The 17,832-nt window shown below is 40.6% G+C and overlaps 1 protein-coding gene across 1 annotated transcript in view; it reads left to right on the top strand.

Moving 5' to 3' along the window:
- KCNN2 (potassium calcium-activated channel subfamily N member 2) overlaps positions 1-17,832 on the top strand; it is a 121,277-nt gene that overhangs the window by 66,195 nt on the left and 37,250 nt on the right. Inside the window, exon 5 of the mRNA XM_019531723.1 lies at positions 9,721-9,862. Within this exon, the coding sequence (XP_019387268.1) occupies positions 9,721-9,862 (142 nt within the window). The remainder of the gene's footprint in view (positions 1-9,720; positions 9,863-17,832) is intronic.

The raw sequence follows: 17,832 nt of genomic DNA on the forward strand, positions 1-17,832 counted from the left end.
ATATGCATCAGCTAATTAAGCATGCTCAGAAACTACAATAGGTCACCAAGAGTTTACTCCTCCCCCCACCCCCTCCCATTTTCAAGGACACAGATAATTGAATTCTGGCTCCTGCAGTCTGTATGAGAAAGACTAGGGAGAGGATGGGGGGGGAAACTGCAATTAGCATGAGAAAAGCTGTAGCAAGGCTGGGAGAGGGAAAAAAAGTCCTTGGCAGTATCTCTTGCTTATCAGGTGCAAGATGCAAGCTGTGCATTTCTAACAATATTCTATTTCTAACAATGCTGTAATCCTGCATGCAGATCTAGGGGAGGGCTGTCGGACTCCTCCTGGGGGGCGTGGGGCACTGGATCTGTGCAAAGCATGACACCAGGCTGCTTCTGCCAGCTGGTGCCAGTGCCAGCACTCGGGTCTGCCCGGCACAGCCTGCACTGAGCACTGGGAATAACCCAGTGCTGGCTCTGGCCGCAGCCAGCAGCGGCAACCTGCTGTCATCCTGTGTGCAGATCCAGGGCCCCAGAGTCTGGCACAGCCCCACAGCCCTCCTGGGCAGTACAGGCCATGAGATCTGTGTAGGCTGCAGCTGCAGGAACTTTTGGTCTCCTCTTTGTTGGCTAATGTTTACATACTTTAAATAGCAAAAAAGCAATTTAAACTGTATCATAGAGGAAGAGGAAATCACCTTTAAAAAGAATAGGACCCCTTCACATTTATTTAAGGCAGGCAAAAATGGTGGTGGTATTTGTAAAAGCTAGTAGTACTGTGTTCTGTAAATGGTTTGGGGAGGAATGTGTTTGACAAGCTGGACTTGGATAATTTGGTAGCACCAGCAATTTCCATACAAAAAATTACAAGAGTTAAAATTCAGTCTCTAAACCTTTAAAAGTTGTGGTTTCTTCAGGTTATCGTCACAAAATGTCTTTTCTTGCAAAGGTGAGAATCCAGTATGTCTCTGGAGGTTAAGTACTAGTATAATAATTTAGCAGAAATGCCTACTCTTGACAGACTCGTGTAAACAACTCAGAAACATGTGAAGCTTCAGGACGTTAGCCAGGTTTTTAAATCAGCAGGGGTTGCAGGTGCTCAGCACTTTTACACACTAGGCCAGTAGTCTTTATTTCACTTGTCTTAGAGACTGTGTGTTATCCTAGAGCTTGTTAATGGGATTTTCAAGAACTTTGGGATTTAAATTCCTTCTTCACAATTGTGTTTAATACATTTGTTTAAAAATTGCATTCATAAACAACTAAAGCATAATATTTTTGAACATCTGTCTTCTCTTGCTTATGCATTGTTTCAGCCTTCTCTCTCTGTCAGTTTTTTTTTTAGGTTTTTTTTGTTTGTTTCTTTAGAGCTTTCTATCCTGTTTCATTCCTGTAAAACAGGAACATGTAATTGAGTAATGTTTTGGAATGATTATGCTAAATAATTTCTTTGTTCAATTTATTTGTATCCTCTTTTTGTTTTTGTTCCTCCATACATTTTCTTAAAAGACAGTACATTATACAATTTTCATAGTTTGACCCCAGGATGGTTAGAAATCAAACATAAATCCATCCATCCATCCAATGTATACTTGCCTATACATTTTACATGTAGCTTCATTTGTACTTGCTATATTTCTGTCTGTATTTTGGAATTCTAGATATCTGCTTTGGCATCCAGTGCTTTTCATGAAATCATTTGTGATGCGACTGTTTTTGCTCTTGTTCATAAGTGTTTTTAGGAGGTCAGTAAATGTATCGAAGAGTAAAAAGGAAATGAATGTTGCCCACCTTTTGTTCCAAAGCTCATTAATGTTAGCAGAGATTTTTCTGTTGATTTCTCTGGCTTTGAGTCAAGCTCCAGGGTTTGTTTTTTTTAAAGTGCAATTTGTTTTTGTTTCTAAAATGGGAAAAGGAAATCTGCCTGTGATCATCACTGTATTAAAAGTGGGGTGAGGGAGAGAAATCTGCTGGTGTCTACTATCTAACTAGAACTGAAAAAGCACTGAACAGCTAAAAGATTTAACATCGTGGGAGAACTCTAATAGCCAGTTAAATCAATCAGCGTCTTATCTGAGTCTTGGCTAGTTTCTGATTTAATGGGCTGGACATCTTCTAGCCATTATTTGTCTAAGTTTAAGCTTTAACAAGACCGTGCTTGACCTGGATGGCAGGCTACTTTCAGCTGAGAGGATTTTTTTTTTTTTTAAATAAAAAGGTTATTATACGGTCTTGTATTTCTTGCCCTGCAGAACAGACAGTTATCTGAACTGATATTATAATATTTTTTTTGCTTGGATTGTCTGGGAAACGGACTCAAAGAATGTGAAATTTGTCAGATTTTCAGGGCAAGCAGGCTTAACTAAGCCAAAGCTTCTAAGTGTAAAGTAGTATGTCACTGGTTAAGGTGAAACATATATTTTATTTCTTTTTCCTTGTCATTTTAAAGATGAATATGAAGCAGCTGTCAAGGAAAGAATCAATGGGGGATAAATACTTGCAGCTAAAAAGCAAACATAGTAGTTGAGATGAGACATGTCACCAAATATGAACACAATTATGAAGGAAAATAATACCAAGAGTCATGATATTGATTTGAGCTATACTGAAAAAGAGCACTATCTCTGTAGGCCCTGATTTGGTAAGAAATCTGGAGCATTGCCCTGAAAATATGAATCACTGAAACTTTATTTGCTGAGGAGTCGGATTCAGTCCTCTTGAAGTCAATGGTAGAACTCCACTAACTTCAATATGAGAAGGAGCAGAGTCTGGTTTTTTTTTTTTTGCAGACAGCCCTTGGCATAAGTTACTTCAGTCTCATGACTACAGTAACACCCTTGTAGGGGGCATTAAGGTGAATGAGTGCAGTGCATTTTGGCTGTGCCACTGCCTCTTTGGGTGCAGTCTCTGTAGCAGGGGCAAAGAACTGGTGGTAAAAAAAATTCCTGCCTTGCTCCAGATGCGGAATCTTGTACAGCAAGGAAATCCTCAGCTGTCTTAAATGGCTCTTTCTTCCTGATGTCAGGGGTGTACTTGGTAGCAGTATTGGTCTGAGACGAGAAGACATACAAAAAAACTAGAACTCTTGTTCCAAAATGATCCCTTTTATGCCAAAGCAGGCCTGTCATCTGGATCTCTATGTCCAAGTGGTTCAGATACTGTTGTGATTATAATGTAATTACAGTGCATTAAAACTTATCTTCTATTTCAAGTGGGCCACTATGTTTCTATGCATTACTTAATTTTCAAAAAATACTGCACTTAAAAATGGAAAAAAAAATCTTGTTGTTAGCAAACTGAAATATAATGAAGAATAGTTTGGTATCCAGGATAGTTGGAAAGTATGTGGCAAAACCAAGCCGGGCATTTTATATGGACTTCATAGTATGTACATTCTATTTTTAATTAGCTTATATGAGTATTAAGTTAATTCTTGTACATTTCCTTTAAGTTATCCAACAATTTTATTGAGTTAACGGCCTTATCATATACTATGAATGTCATACTGGTAGTTTTGCCATGGACTTTAAGGGGAACAGTGTCCAGAAGTTCTTCTCTATATTTCTCATTGAGTTCAAATCTCCATAACATTTTTATTATGATGTCAGTTAACATCTTTTTGATTATTTTATTTATTTTGGGTCTATCAAATGAGGTGGCAATTCATTTCTCTGGAAAGGGTACACGGGCCATCAGGAAGTTGCCTTTGACTCTGGAGCTGCTTTTACATCTGACCTGGGAAAATTTCTGAACAATTAAACATCCATGCCCATGCTATATAAGCTTTACCAGATGGTACTGCCTCTCAAAAGATGGTCTGCCACCTGAGGAGAGTGGGACAGTTGCACCAACTCCTCTCTAACTGTTCTGGCCACACACTTCATGCCATCTACATTCCTTGCTATAGGAATCAGCAGTTCTGGCTGAATGCTGCCAAGGTCCTCCCCCACACCGCCCAAGCAAAGAATGCCTAGCTTGGGAAATGAGGCCTTCATAGGCCTTTTTCCTTCACAAGCAGGTTGCCCACATCTTTCTTGTACTGCAGTTCCAAAAACTGGACTTAGTACTCCTGGTAAGGTGTCACCACTGCCAAATAAAGTGCAAGAATCACTTCCCATTTCTTGCATGTGACACTTCTATTAATACATCCCAGTATGCTATTACATATTTTTGCAATAAGCATTATGCAGTTGACTTGAATTCAGCTTGTGGTCCAGTATAGCCCCAACTTCTTTTCCACAGTACTAGACAGTTGTTCTCCATTCTGAACTTGTGCATTAGATTGTTCATTCCTAGCATTACTTCTTTGCACTTGTCCTTACTGAATTTCATTCTATTTCAGATAATTTATCCATCTAGGCCAACATATTCTTAATCCTGGTCTTCTCCCCTAAAGTATCTGCTACCTAATCCAGTTTGGTTTTATTCAGATCACTAGCAAAGATCTTGAATAGTACCAAATCTAATAGAGATACCCAAGGAACTTCACTTGAGACCTCTTCCAGATTTGGTATTTGATGACTGTTCTTTCAGCACAAACTTCCACGCCCATTATGCATACAGTAGTTTCATCTAGACCAGTCTTGTCCAACATACGGCTCACGGGCCACCATGCAGCCCTCCAAGCTGTTTTCTGAGGCCCGAGGTGCTGCGATGGGAAATGAAAGTAAACACTGTACTTCTGTTTCGGGGGGGCTGATGTGATGCTGCTTCCTGGGAGGTCCTTGAATATGGCTCACCGGCCCACTGGGTGATAAAAAGTTCATGATCCGACCCCACATTCAAAAAGGTTGGACGTGCCTGATCTAGACTGTATTTCCTTAATTGACTTATGAGAATGGTGTGAAAGATAGTGTCAAAAGCCATTCTCAAGTCAAGTTATATCACACCTACTGTCCCCTTCTCTCCTTCCTTCACCCACCTGTTACCTTACCGTGGAAAGGTATCAAAAGCATCAGGACATGCTCTTGAGAAATCCACACTGAGAGTGTCTACACGAGATGCTAACTGCACAGTAGCATGCTGTGCAAAACCATGCTAATATGCTACTGCACAGTAGTATTAGGTTACTGCACAGTAAACATTACTAAAAACCCATGCCCCAGTATTTCTGTGCAGTAGCACATGTTACTGCACATTGATTTAGTACTTAATTAACCAAGTACTAAACTTAATGCGCTGTAACTGGCACATTAATGATTATGTAGGCACACCCATTGGCTTTTACTTGCCACCTTATTATATTCTAGCTGCTTAAACACTGCTTATTTGATCTGCTTTAATATCTCTCTAAGTACTGAAGTTAGACTGGCCACTGTAATTCCCTTGGTCCTTCCTCTTCTTTTTATTTACGATGTGCACTGTACTTGTCCTTTCCTAGCCTTCTGGGACCTCAACTCTATTTCATGATTCCTCAAATAAAGTAGTCAGTGACTGAAATTGCTTTAGCCACTTCCTTGAGTACATTAGGATGAATCTCATCAGGCCCTGATTTGAACACATCTAACTTTTCTTTCCCTATTCTAGGCTGAGTACCTATCCCCTGCCCTTGGTGTTAGTTGTGCTTGTATTCTGATCATTGAGTTAAAAAAAAGCACTCCATCTTTAAAGCATAGGTCATAATTAGCTCCACCTTCCAATTCAGTAACGGACCTAAACTTTTCTTTGTCTTACTTCTAATATGCATATAGGATCCTTTTGGTTACCCTTTGTGTTCATTGTTAACTCAGTCTGTGTCTGAAAGAAAAGGGAAAAATCAAATAATTTAATCTTATCTGCTTAAGTAGGCAGACTCAAAGAAATCAATAGGACTTTAAGTACAAACTTAAAATGGAATTATTATACTAAGAAATCATGAGTCAAGCCACAAAACCTATCAGGGATCCAGCTTAAAATTAATTGGAGGCAAGGATTTTTGTGAGTGATATTTTTATTGGACCAATTTCAGGTTTTCTTTCTTTGACTTCTGTTTTTTAAGCACTGCAAGTGACATTTTCAAGCATTTTTGGTAATCATGGGGCCTTTTTAAATCACAGGGCCTAAGGAACTGGGGTCTTTGGTAAATTCACTATTGACTTATAAGATTTAACCAACAGTTTTTAAATAATAACCCAAAGAAATATTTAAGAGTAGGAAATCTATAAGTAATGAGAACTAACAAGATTCTAAAAAATGCAGGTCTTGAAGTGGCCTCTTATTAAATATGAAAACAGGGAGCTTTAATTAGTAAAGTCCCTCAGACAAAATATTCATTAAAATGCACGTTTTCAAATGAAACCTGGGAAACTACTGTCAATAATTGTGCTGTTAAATGTAAACCTGCTTCCCTTGTTGAATGACTTTCCTGCAGATTTTGCTGAAATATTCATTTTCTAGAGTAGATAAAGACAGACCAAAAAGAGCATTATAATCTGTATACCAGTCTGTCCCTATTCTGCATTGCTTAAAGATGAAGGACAACAAATGCATAGTAGGGCAGTCTGCACTTGGGGCAGCTGCGGTTGTACAGGGCAGTGCTGGCTCCTGCTGTGCTGATTGCAGTAATGTGGTCACCGGAAAGTGGCAGCTGTCTTTGTGCCCCCTGTAAAAGCAGTGCTGGGGCTCCTGGTCTTGTGGCCCCTCCTCTAACTGCACTACTGAAGAAGACCTTGTCATTGTTGAAGACTCACAGAAATAGACATTATTGCACTTTGGGAGGTTTTTATTTTAATGTCCTTTCTTTAGTTGCATAGGAAATTCTAAGAATGTTGACATTTGGGTCTTGGTCTCTGCAGGTGGATGACTGAGAGTGACAGCCTAGCTCTACCTGAGAAGAACTAATAAAACCAAATATATAAGTCAAGGGGTGGCTAACCTGTGGCATGGGTGTCACAAGTCACATGGACAGCCTCTCAGCAGATCAGAGAGGGGACCAGCAGCACAGTGGCAGACAGGCCAGGACGGAAAAAGCAAAGCAGTAACTCGGGCTGGGAGTTCAGGGTTGAGAGCATAAAGCAAAGCCATAGATCAGGCAAGGTAAGGGGATTGGAGTGGCACTTGGGGAGATGGCAGGGTTAATTTGTGGCAAACCTGCCAGAAAGGTTGTCCCCCACTCAAGTGATATTTTGAAGGGCTGACTTTCTAACATGGTACACAGACTTTGTGCCAGCCACTGGAATGAAATCAGCTTTACTTCTAGTGTGTACACAACACACTATTTTTTATCACCTTTTATTTGCTTAGGTCACAGAGCAGGCAGCTAAAGAAAGCCACAGTAGTCATCCTTGGATGTCTGATACACCTGTACAAATAATGTTTCCATTAATTATTTTGATTATTTGTATCATAGTAGTGTCTTTGAGACTCCAGTGTGTACTGTGACCCCATGGTTCCTGCTTCAGCGAAAATAAAACAAAGAGAGAGTTCCTGCCCCATGGAGCTTGCAATCCAAGTATAAGACAAAAGACAACAGGTGGACACAAACAGGCAGTGCAGCAGCAACCCGAAGTCACCCACTACCCTTGTGTGTGGCAGTTGCCATGGGTGCCTGGCCCTGTCGTTACACCTCTGCGGACAGGAATGTACAACGATACAATGAGACAATAACTGGTAGAGTGGCAAACGTTAGTTGTACCACAGCAGCTTAGCTGTTGTCAAGCTTTTGCAGGCACTGCACCAAAAGAGAGATTTAAGGAGGGATTTGAAGGAAAATATTGAGTTGTCTGTGCTGATGCTTATAGGGAGCTCTTCCTTCATGGGAGAAGAAGAGGCGCCTCTAGAATTGCTGTTGCATTCATTCTGCAAGCTACTATACCCCACCTCCTCAAATATAAGAGACCCTTCAGGAAGCAAACCTGGAGCCATTTTACTTTTAAGATGTCCTTAGGGCATCTTTGTGACCCAATTTGAACAATAACTTTGAGGTAGGCCACAGAGAGAAGCCATTTGAATGTATCTATAATGATGGGGACCCAGCAGTCTGCTCATCTAAGGCTACACAGTAGGTGCAGGGTTTTCTGCTCTGTGCCTGAGAGGCAAAGCTCCATCTTCCCTAGACCTCCTCACCTTCTTTTTCAGCCAGAGTAGTGGCAACAGGCTTTGGCCCTAAAAGGACTCGTAGTTGATTAGAAGTGAATGTAATGCAAGGAATATTGTAGTATTTAACTATTATATTGGATAAACTTGGGTTCTCTTGGGGGTAGGAATGGTCATATTCTGGCACAGTATTAAAACAAGAACAATAAAAATACACATCAGCAAAATGAATGCGGAGTAAATACTAGGTTTAAACAAACTGATTTTTTTTTTTTTTTTTTTTTTTTAAGGTGAACTTGTTGGCTAGGGACAGACATTACATATAAACTAGTTTAAGTGATCAGAAACTGATTTAAACCTGTAACAGAACAGATGTTCAATGCACATAAACCAGTTTGAAAATGGCTGAGATTGGTTTGAGATAAACCTGGTTGAATGTAGTATCAGACTTAACTGTTTTTGGCTCAAACCGGTTTATGCAATGTCTGTCTCAGACCCCTTCCTGGTTTAAGTTAAACCAGACTCCCGCAACATCCTGGCATGCTCTCTGGACTGGGCTCTGCTCCAGAGCAGAGCAGGCCCCCTGTCCACTGCTCCCTGGCTGCAGCTCCAGCAGAGACCGCAGGCATCTGCCTGGCTTCCCCCTGCTCCATCTGCTTCCCTCACCACTCCCTGCTAAGCAGGGACTCCCCAGTCCCCTCTGCCTTACACAGATACCTCTCAGCATTAGCTAGCATACCACATGCTGGCTATGGTCTGTGCTGTGGCAGACAGGACAGTATCCACTTAGGGCTTTTTGTAGCTAATCAACAGGTAGCCAAGAATCTTTTTGTTCGTTTGTTTTCTTAATGGGCTGATAAGCACTGACTTAGGGGTGCTAAACACTGTGTTATCAACTGCCTGTTTTAGCACCCCCAGGCTTCCAGCTTGAGCCACTGCAGGCATATGCCTGCATCTCTGGCATATCTATATGGTTACAAACCAGTTTAGCGTAGCCAGGTTAAACTAACTTGCAAAGATTGAATCAATTCAGGGTCAGGCTTTTTGAATGTCTGCCTGTAGCCATTATGATCAGGTAGTAATGCAGCGCAACACACTTAAAGCTGACACATCTAGTTAAACTGAATGTAGGTCCCAGATTTATTCGGTTTAATTTAGCATACAAATATTAGTTTAGCAGTAAAACTTTCAGGTGAGGGCACAGGTGGCCTGACTTCAGCCCCCCATCCCTTCACAGCCTCTGTGTTTTCTCCGTGTGCAATAGGTTGCATCAGTTCCGCTAGACAGAGATCGTATGCAGCTGTAGAGAAGGAGTAGAATTTGCCCCCTAATAAAGTAGTTTTATGGAAAAAAGTATCTTCAGCAAGAGGCTTCCACTGGATTATTTAACAATGCAAGTGTATCAAATTCAGTGGCCATCTCTGCTGTTTATGCTGTTTCTGTACCTGCTGATTTTTATTGCTGTTTTTGTGTGTAAATCTTAAATAATCTCTTGTAACTGCTTATCTCCGGAAAGACAAGCACATCTCTGGGCTGATAAGCACTGACTTAGGGGTGCTAAACGCTGTGTTATCAACTGCCTGCTTTAGCACCCCCAGGCTTCCAGCTTGAGCCACTGCAGGCATATGCCTGCATCTCTGGCATATCTATAACAAAAATTCTCTCACATGGCATAGGAATTTAGCAGAATTATTTTCTTTCTCCCCCTCTCCTTTTCTGTTAGGTACCACGATCAACAAGATGTTACTAGCAACTTCCTTGGAGCAATGTGGTTGATTTCCATTACCTTCCTGTCCATTGGATATGGTGACATGGTACCAAATACCTACTGTGGGAAAGGAGTCTGTTTACTAACTGGAATCATGGTAAGCCTTCCTGATTTTATTCATGTACTCATGAATTTAATTAAGTCAGTGCTAACAACTCAAACTTGCTGGACTAAAACAGCCGTTATAGAAGTGAAGTTGTAAAAATGTTACTAGTCCTTTGGTAACTTGCACAGTACATGGGTTATCTTGTACTACAGAGGAATAGATAGGTTTCTCTGGAGAGAGAGCAAAACCTTGAGGTGGTCTCTGTTAAGTAGGCTCTCTCATAAGGGCAAAGGCATGCTCTCTGCATATAGCTTATAGGCTCTGGGACTATATTTGGAAGCTTAGGCAGTCACTTTTCTGTCCCCTCGTATCTGTGCTCTTGTTGGACCAATCCCTTGGTCTTTCATTTTGGGAGGTAAATGAGAGCTTTTACCTTCTGTAAATAAGGAGCTTTGTCATGAGTTCACAGCAGCAGAATCCAGCCTGCTGTGATTCTCAGCAACAAAGTTTCTGTAAAAGTCTCTCAGTAAAGGTCAGGAAACAGTTATGTACCTTGCTTTCTGTTTGGGCATGTGTAGGTAAACTAGTAATATAAGCAAACAGATCATTCCTAGATTTCTTTTCTTGTTTTTAATTTAAAAAGTCAATTTGGGAGATGTATAAAATGGTTACTGTGGGTAGCCTTTCAATGCATGTTAGATATGCATATATTTTCTACAGTGTAACCCATATGACTAATGCTGTAGAGTGCAAAAGGAAGTACTAAATGACGGTGCAGTAACAGCACCACAGTGGCCCATGTAGACATGCCTAGTATGTGCATTCTCTTTATATGCAAAATACATATCGATTAGACTATCTAATATCTAATTTTAATGTTTGACTAATAAAATGTAACTGTCAAGGACCAATAAATAACAGTTGAAGATATTTTGTTTAACTTTGTCTTACAGTAGAACAGTAGCAATAAAGGGCTGATCCTGACATGCTTGTGTAAAGCTTCCATGAAATTGCAGGATTGAGGCTCAGGTTAATAACAATTATTGTATATTACAGTTAGATATATTTCTATTTACATGCCCATACATTATGAAAAAAACACTGCAGCTTCGATTTTCCCATCTGCTAAACAACGTGTTGGGGATTTGTGCTCAAACCTATAGGCCACTAAAAGTTTGTTTCTAAAGGTTATCTTTTTCTGTACAGGTAGTTTGACAAGTAGATCTGCACATAATATTTATTTCTAAGAATATATATTTTTATTTCTAAAAAGTGAAGAGAGCCAATGCATTCTGATGGTATTAGAGCAGTGATTCTCAACCGGAGCGTGAGGGTATCTTTGGGGTGAGGTGTGAGGAGATAAGTTCAGCTCAGGTTTGTCCCTACTTGGTTGCTCCCCTACCCCCACAGTCCAACCCCTTTGCAAGGAGGTAAGCACTGTAAAAGATAAATTCATTGCTGAAATGGGTTGCAGGTCAATTCACAGGAGTTATGGAAGGGTGTCTTGAGAACCACTAGCAGTAGGACTTTACCGGCACTGCTTTTGCTGATGACAGTTTTCATACGTCTTTCAAGCTACAGCTCAGTTAACTTATGATTGTGGAGCCAGAGCAGGGCAGCGAAACATTGCCCCCACCCAGGCTGTGATGGCAGAGCCTGCCCTGGCAGCAGGCATCTCCTGGGGGCAGGCAGCAAATCTCCCACCCCCAGCTGCCCAGGAGTATATTTGTTCCCAGTCAGCCTTCTACATGAGACTTACTGCACAGTAACTACTCAGCAGTTAATTTGCTACTTGCATTTTCAGGTAGCAAATTAACTGCTGAGTAGAGCAAATTGCTGAACAGTAAGGGTCTACATGTGTAGACGGTGACATTTTACTGTGCAGTAGAGTGTCTAGTGTAGATGCACCCAGTGTGAACTGTGTTATGATAGCAGAGAGAGGGCTGGAAGAAGAAATAGCCATGAGTAGATTAAGAAGAGGAGAGAGAAAGCAACATGCACTGAAGTGAAAAAAGTACTGGAAGGGGGCCAAAACTCAACATTTCCCAGATGCCTGTATGAAATAAGAAGCAGTAACAGCTGATCTCTTCCCACTGCATGGAGATTGAAGCTGTTCCTCGCCCTTAGCATTGATGAGATATTTGAACAATGACAGAACCAAATTTTGGTTTTAAATTTCTCTGAGCAATCAAAGCACATTTTAATAGTCTTGCAATATGAAAAAAAAATTTGTGCAGAGTAAAATTCATAAAGAAATCTTACAATGAGCTTCCTACCCACAAAAAGGTGGTAAGGACACCAGATTTAACATTAGCAAAACTGCAATGACTTGGTACAAATCAAGGGAAGTGCCCTCGGTTTGCAAGTGTAACTAAAACAAGCATTTGGATCTCTTTTATACAACTTTGATGGCTAAGGGTCTGCTATACAATTATAGTGACCCAATAAAAATATACTCACAGAAACTAAATAGCTGCAAAAACATTTCTTTGTATTCCTGAATTAATCATAAACAGCACTGAGATTATTAACAATTTGTCATTTTACTTATGGGAATGCCATTTTGATACAAGTATACAATAGCTTGTATTTGTTGTTTCCCTTCTGTCTGATACAAAACATATTTTAATGCTTAGTGTCTGCATGTGCAAAGTTGGAAGGTGAATCAGACAAGATGTCTTTGAAAATTTGACTTATAAAATACAGACTATCTGAAGTAGATGAAGAAAAATTATTGGTAGCTTAGTTGAAAGAGAGGGTAGTATAGCACTTAAATATGTATAAGCAGATAAAGTCAAATCATCAGAACTCCTTTAAAAGAAAACAACTTCTTCTTTGAGAGAAGTGACCTGTGCCCAATGTAACTGGATTTTCAAAAAAAATTGGATGAGGCTTTTTTTTATAAAAGAATAGCAAGAAAAATTAGTAACAATTATTTAAAGGGAAAATGTTTTATGGATAATGAAAATCCGTGCATGTAATGGGAACCAGTTATAATGAATGGGTGCAGGAATAGTTATACAGAGTACCCAAGAGTTAATACTGGAATCTGCCTAATAATGACTTAGTAGAGAAGCAGACTTCTGTTTATTAAGTGGTCTCATGACAGTAAGTTGTTTTGACTGTTACAACTAATATATTATCAGAAATTCTGACTTTTAATGTTTTCTGATATTCTTTAGAGATGTTGATTTTTTTTTTTGAGCTCTTTTTATTCATCAGAGACAAGTTACTTAAAAAAAAAAAAAAAAGTATGACCACATTAGATATTTAAAGGCTTCAAGAGTAGGGAAATATTAATCACACAATCATAGAAAAACAGGGTTGAAGTGGCATCAAATGGCCAACGCCTGGGTCAAGGTAGGCTCGTTCCTGTCTAAGCTATTTCAGAGAGATGTTTGTCTAACACGTTCCTGAAAACGGCCAAGTATGGAGATTCCACAGCCAGTCTAGGCAATCTGTTCCAATCCTTATCCACCCTCATAGGAAGTTCTTCACAATATCCCAGCTAAATTCCCTTTGTTGTGAGTTAAGGCCATTATTTCTTGTCCTGTTCCCTGCAGCCACATCGAATAGTCTATCCCCATTTCCTTTATAACTACCCTTTGAGTATTTGAAGACTTTTATCAAATCCCTCCTCAGTCTTCTCTTCTCCAAACTAAATTATTCCAGTTTCCAGTCTTTTCCTATAAATTGCGTTTCCTAGACCTTTAAACAGTTTTGTTACTTTCTGCTGGACTCTTTCTATTAGTCCAAGTCTTTCTTGAGGTGCGGCATCCAACACCAGACACAGTATGTATTCCAGGTGAGTCCTCACTAGTGCTTAATAAAGTGGAAGAATCGCTTCCCTTAACTAGGAAGCAACACACTTGTTAATGCAACCTATTCGTATACTATTGACTTCTTTGCAATAAGAGTGCACTGTTAACTTACAGAGTTAACAGTGTCTACCATAACCCCCATGTCCTATTCTGTGGTCCTATGGCCTATTTAGTCATATTAAAGAATCTGTTCTAGCGATGACGCACTGAATATCGGAACTTTTAGTTTCTGGTCCCACAAAGCACTTAAGCATGGTCATTTATACACATGCTCTGGGAGTGGGTGTGTGGGGAGGAGCTTTAATTAGAGTGGCTGTGAGAGCCACCCTAATTATAGCACCCAGAGCGTCTTGTATATCAGTGTTCCTGTGCTTAAAAATGGTGTGTGTGGGGGGGTGTGCTTTATCTAAAGCTTATCAAATGAACTTTATTGAAGGTGCCCCTGCTGCCATTTTTAAGTACAGGGAGGGTGATGCACAAGATACTGGAGGCTGCTGGAGCACGGTAATTACCTTGGTCCATCAGACTTGATTAAATCAAGTACCACTGTAATACAGCATGTCAGGGCAGCCTTGCTGCTTGTGTATGGGTGCCCCATGTGAGCAATTGCTGAATTCATTGAAGCAGTATGATACAGATACCTTAGCATAGTTGCCTTGTAACTAATGGAGTATTTTGCTCAGGCAGTTATTCTCCTATACTTAGTGGCACTACTCTCACACAGAAAGCTGCGGAATTATTTTGTATGATCCAGGCCTTGGAACCTAATGCCAAATGTGTTTGTTTTAAGAAAAATATAAAACCAGGATGGAAAAAAACAAAAGGGAAGTGAAAATCATTCGAGGTGAAGGGAGATTTACATATATGATGAGAGACACTGAGGTATAGAATTATGAAGCATGGCAAGGAGAAGAGTTAAAGAGTTTGTGACTGAGCTGTTAAAAATTTATGAAGGATATAGAAGAAATTAAACAGTCCATTCTTTTTACACTGTCTCATTATATAAGACTGAGGAATTTATTCATCTTAATTAAGGGTTACTACATTTCAGGCAAATAAATAGAAGTACCTCATATCATCAACCTGTAGGACTGAATTTCACTGGTGCTTGGTAAGTCGTCATTGTTGGATAATTGTACAACCCTTCATCAACTTTTGTAGTTATGGAGGATAAAATCACAGAACAGAGATTTCCTGCTTTAGGGTACAATGGGACTGGCTGCAAGGATCAGGAAGGGAATATTTTCCTCTCATGTGCAGCATTGTAAAGGAGACTAGTGCATCATGTTGATGAGTTATAGGTGATGCTGTCTTCTGAAATAGCAGGTATTTTCCAGAACTAGAAGCAAGGTACACCAGTTGAGTGATCCATTACATCAGATCTTACGTTTCTAAAATAAAATGGGAGAGTTGAGATAGTTTGATTGAAGATTGCTTTTGACCAAATAATTATCTTATAGACTTTTGTCTTGGCTAAGTTGTTGCTGAAACTGCTGTTTTTTAGCATCTGTGGTAAGACTTATTGCACAGTCTGAATGTCATTCTTACTAAATGTATGTGCTGGGGAGATCATTAAGTTCAGGAATGAAGCAAACAAACACAGAGGTTTTCTTCAGCTCTTTGGAGAGCTGAGTGAGGAAAAGTTGGCAGGTTTTCTGAAAATATTAAGGTAGCACCTTTTAAAGGCAAGAATATGAACCGTTTCTTCATATATTATCAGAGGCAGTCACAAAAATGTCAGTCTAGGCTGTCTAGCCCTAAGATACTAGCTTTAGTCAGTTTTAAGAATGCCTGTAACAAAACCCAACTATTAAAAATTGTCCTGCTGAGGTACAACTTCCAAAGCCTGAATGTCAGTGAGAGGTATTAAAGAGTGTTCCATTTTGAAAATTAGAGTCTGGATTTACTTTGAAGAACTGAATCTTACCTTCTCTCTCAAAGGTGCAGAATTGTTCTCTGAGAAAAGGGAGGGCCTTGCACAAGTTCAGACCGAGCTACTATGCTGGGGATTTTCAGCGGATGAGGGTAGAGAAGGACTGGCTGTATGACTGTGAAGATCAATTGAACAAAGCCCATGTGGGGAGGTTACAGCCTCTACATTCTTCTGAAGTCCCATGGAGTAGAGCAAGAGTTGTAGATGTGTTTGTCGATGTTTCACAGTGTCTGGAGAAGAGATTCCATTTTCCAAGCTCTAGGGAACTCCCTACACAATCCCACCTACTCAAGTTTTCTATAGGTGAAAAATGGTTGTCCCCAAATATGTCATTGGTGACAAATCAACTTAATATATTGGTATGTGGGCTGCATGTTACACTACTGGGGGCTAAGGAGACACTTTCATTGTCAACTGCTCATTTCAGGTACTTTTAACCCTCCAGAGACATTTCCCTTGGGATTAAAATGTCCTGTGCTGTCTTTTACACAATATTTAAACATTTGTATTTTACTGTATGATATTGGGTGCTCACTTTGCTATTTGAAATTAACGTACATGGTGTATTTATTTCAACATCCAAGCGTGACTTGTTCTATTCTTTTTTCTTTTTTTTAAGGGAAGATAAAAGCAAACATGTATGGGCAGAGCTGACCTGAACAGGGTGTGGGGCCCGGGGCAAATCACCCATGCGGGGCCCTGCCTCTGCTCAGATCTGGGCCCCGGACCTGAAGAAGCTGCCACCGCCAATGCCAGCATCGGCAACGGGGGGTAGCAAGTGGCTGGACACGGAACTGCTGCTCCGCCCAGCTCCATGCCGCCACTGCTCTGCCCCACTCCGCAGGGGCCCCCAAAGCACAGGGCCTGGGGCAGTTGCCCCAATTGCCCCCCCCCAGAGATGACCCTGTCTATGGGACCAAACCTACTCTCACTAATTCAAGTCGATGCAGGAACAGGCTATCTGGAATTATCATATTGTGACAAATATATCTATCAGTCGCAATATGTCAGTGACAACCAGAGAAGTTGTGTATCATAGAGTATACGCAGTGGCAAAAAAGCATCTGCAATAGATTGTGGGACCCTGATTTTGTGCACCGCAAAACTGGATTGGTGCTGTCCTGTTCACGTAGCTTGTAACATGTAATAATATGATAGCAATGGAGAATGAGGGAAAGAGGGGCAGAATCCAGCTATAGTGTTGGCAATGGTACAGGGATTCTCTGAAGAATCCAACACAAAAGAAAATAAACATCAGATTACTGTGGAGTTTATACATAAAACTTCCCAAACATAATGTGCCATAAATATATGAATTACCCTAATCTTCATATATAAAATGTTTTATCATCAGAACGGTAGAAAAACTCATCTTTAAGCAGTTTAATTTTGTCACTTCTGAGAACAAAGATGTAGTGCTGTGAGTCATGTTCAAGTAGCAGACAATGCATGATTAAGACTCATACCCAGTTTTCTGGGTGGAAATTTATGATTAAACTGAGAAAAGAGTCCATTTTCTTTAATACTGATAAGATGAAAATAGATGGCATTGTCAATTATAGGTTTACCCAAGGTATTCTGAACTGTTACTGGAAAGCTATTGCAACCCTGGTGGCGGCACTATCTGCAGCCACGTCCAAATTTTTGGGGTCCTGGGGTGCCAGTAGTTCTCGGTCTACTCCCACTCTGTCTACAGGCTGGGAGCACCAGTCATTGGAGTGCTCTTCCGTGGTCCTCCCTGCACCAGACCACACACTAAATTAAAGTAACTTCTCAGCTGTACTTTATTGAGTTCTCTGCTGGAGCTCCCAAACAGCCCACGATTCCCTGCTGCTTTCTCTAGCTCTCCCAGAAAACCTCCTCTGGCAACTTCTGTCCTTGATTCCCTCCCAGTGACTCCCTGCACCCAGGGATCTTAAAAGTGGGTAGGGGAACCCATTTGCAGAACCCTGCTCCTTTGCTAAAGGATACCAGGCAATCTTGGGTACTCATTAGCTGGTGGCTCCTCTGCCCTTAGTAGCAGCTCGCTCAGTCACAATTCTTCTGCCTGTTGTCCTCAGAAGCAATTGTCTTGGTAGCAGCCCTTCTTGGCACAGCTTCAGCTACCCTCGCCCCAGCTAGTCTCCCCTGTTTTTTTTCACAGGCTTCCCACCCTGGAATTACAGTTGCATGCATTCTGTGTGCACAGCCTGCCGCAGATCCTCGTCCCAAGAGTGCAAACACCCTGATTGAGTTTGCAAGCTCTGAAGAAACCCTTCAGTACCTTT

The sequence above is a fragment of the Crocodylus porosus genome, unplaced genomic scaffold (assembly GCF_001723895.1).
Source record: "Crocodylus porosus isolate Cpor-Errol unplaced genomic scaffold, CroPor_comp1, whole genome shotgun sequence".
In the NCBI taxonomy this organism is placed as follows: Eukaryota; Metazoa; Chordata; order Crocodylia; family Crocodylidae; genus Crocodylus; species Crocodylus porosus.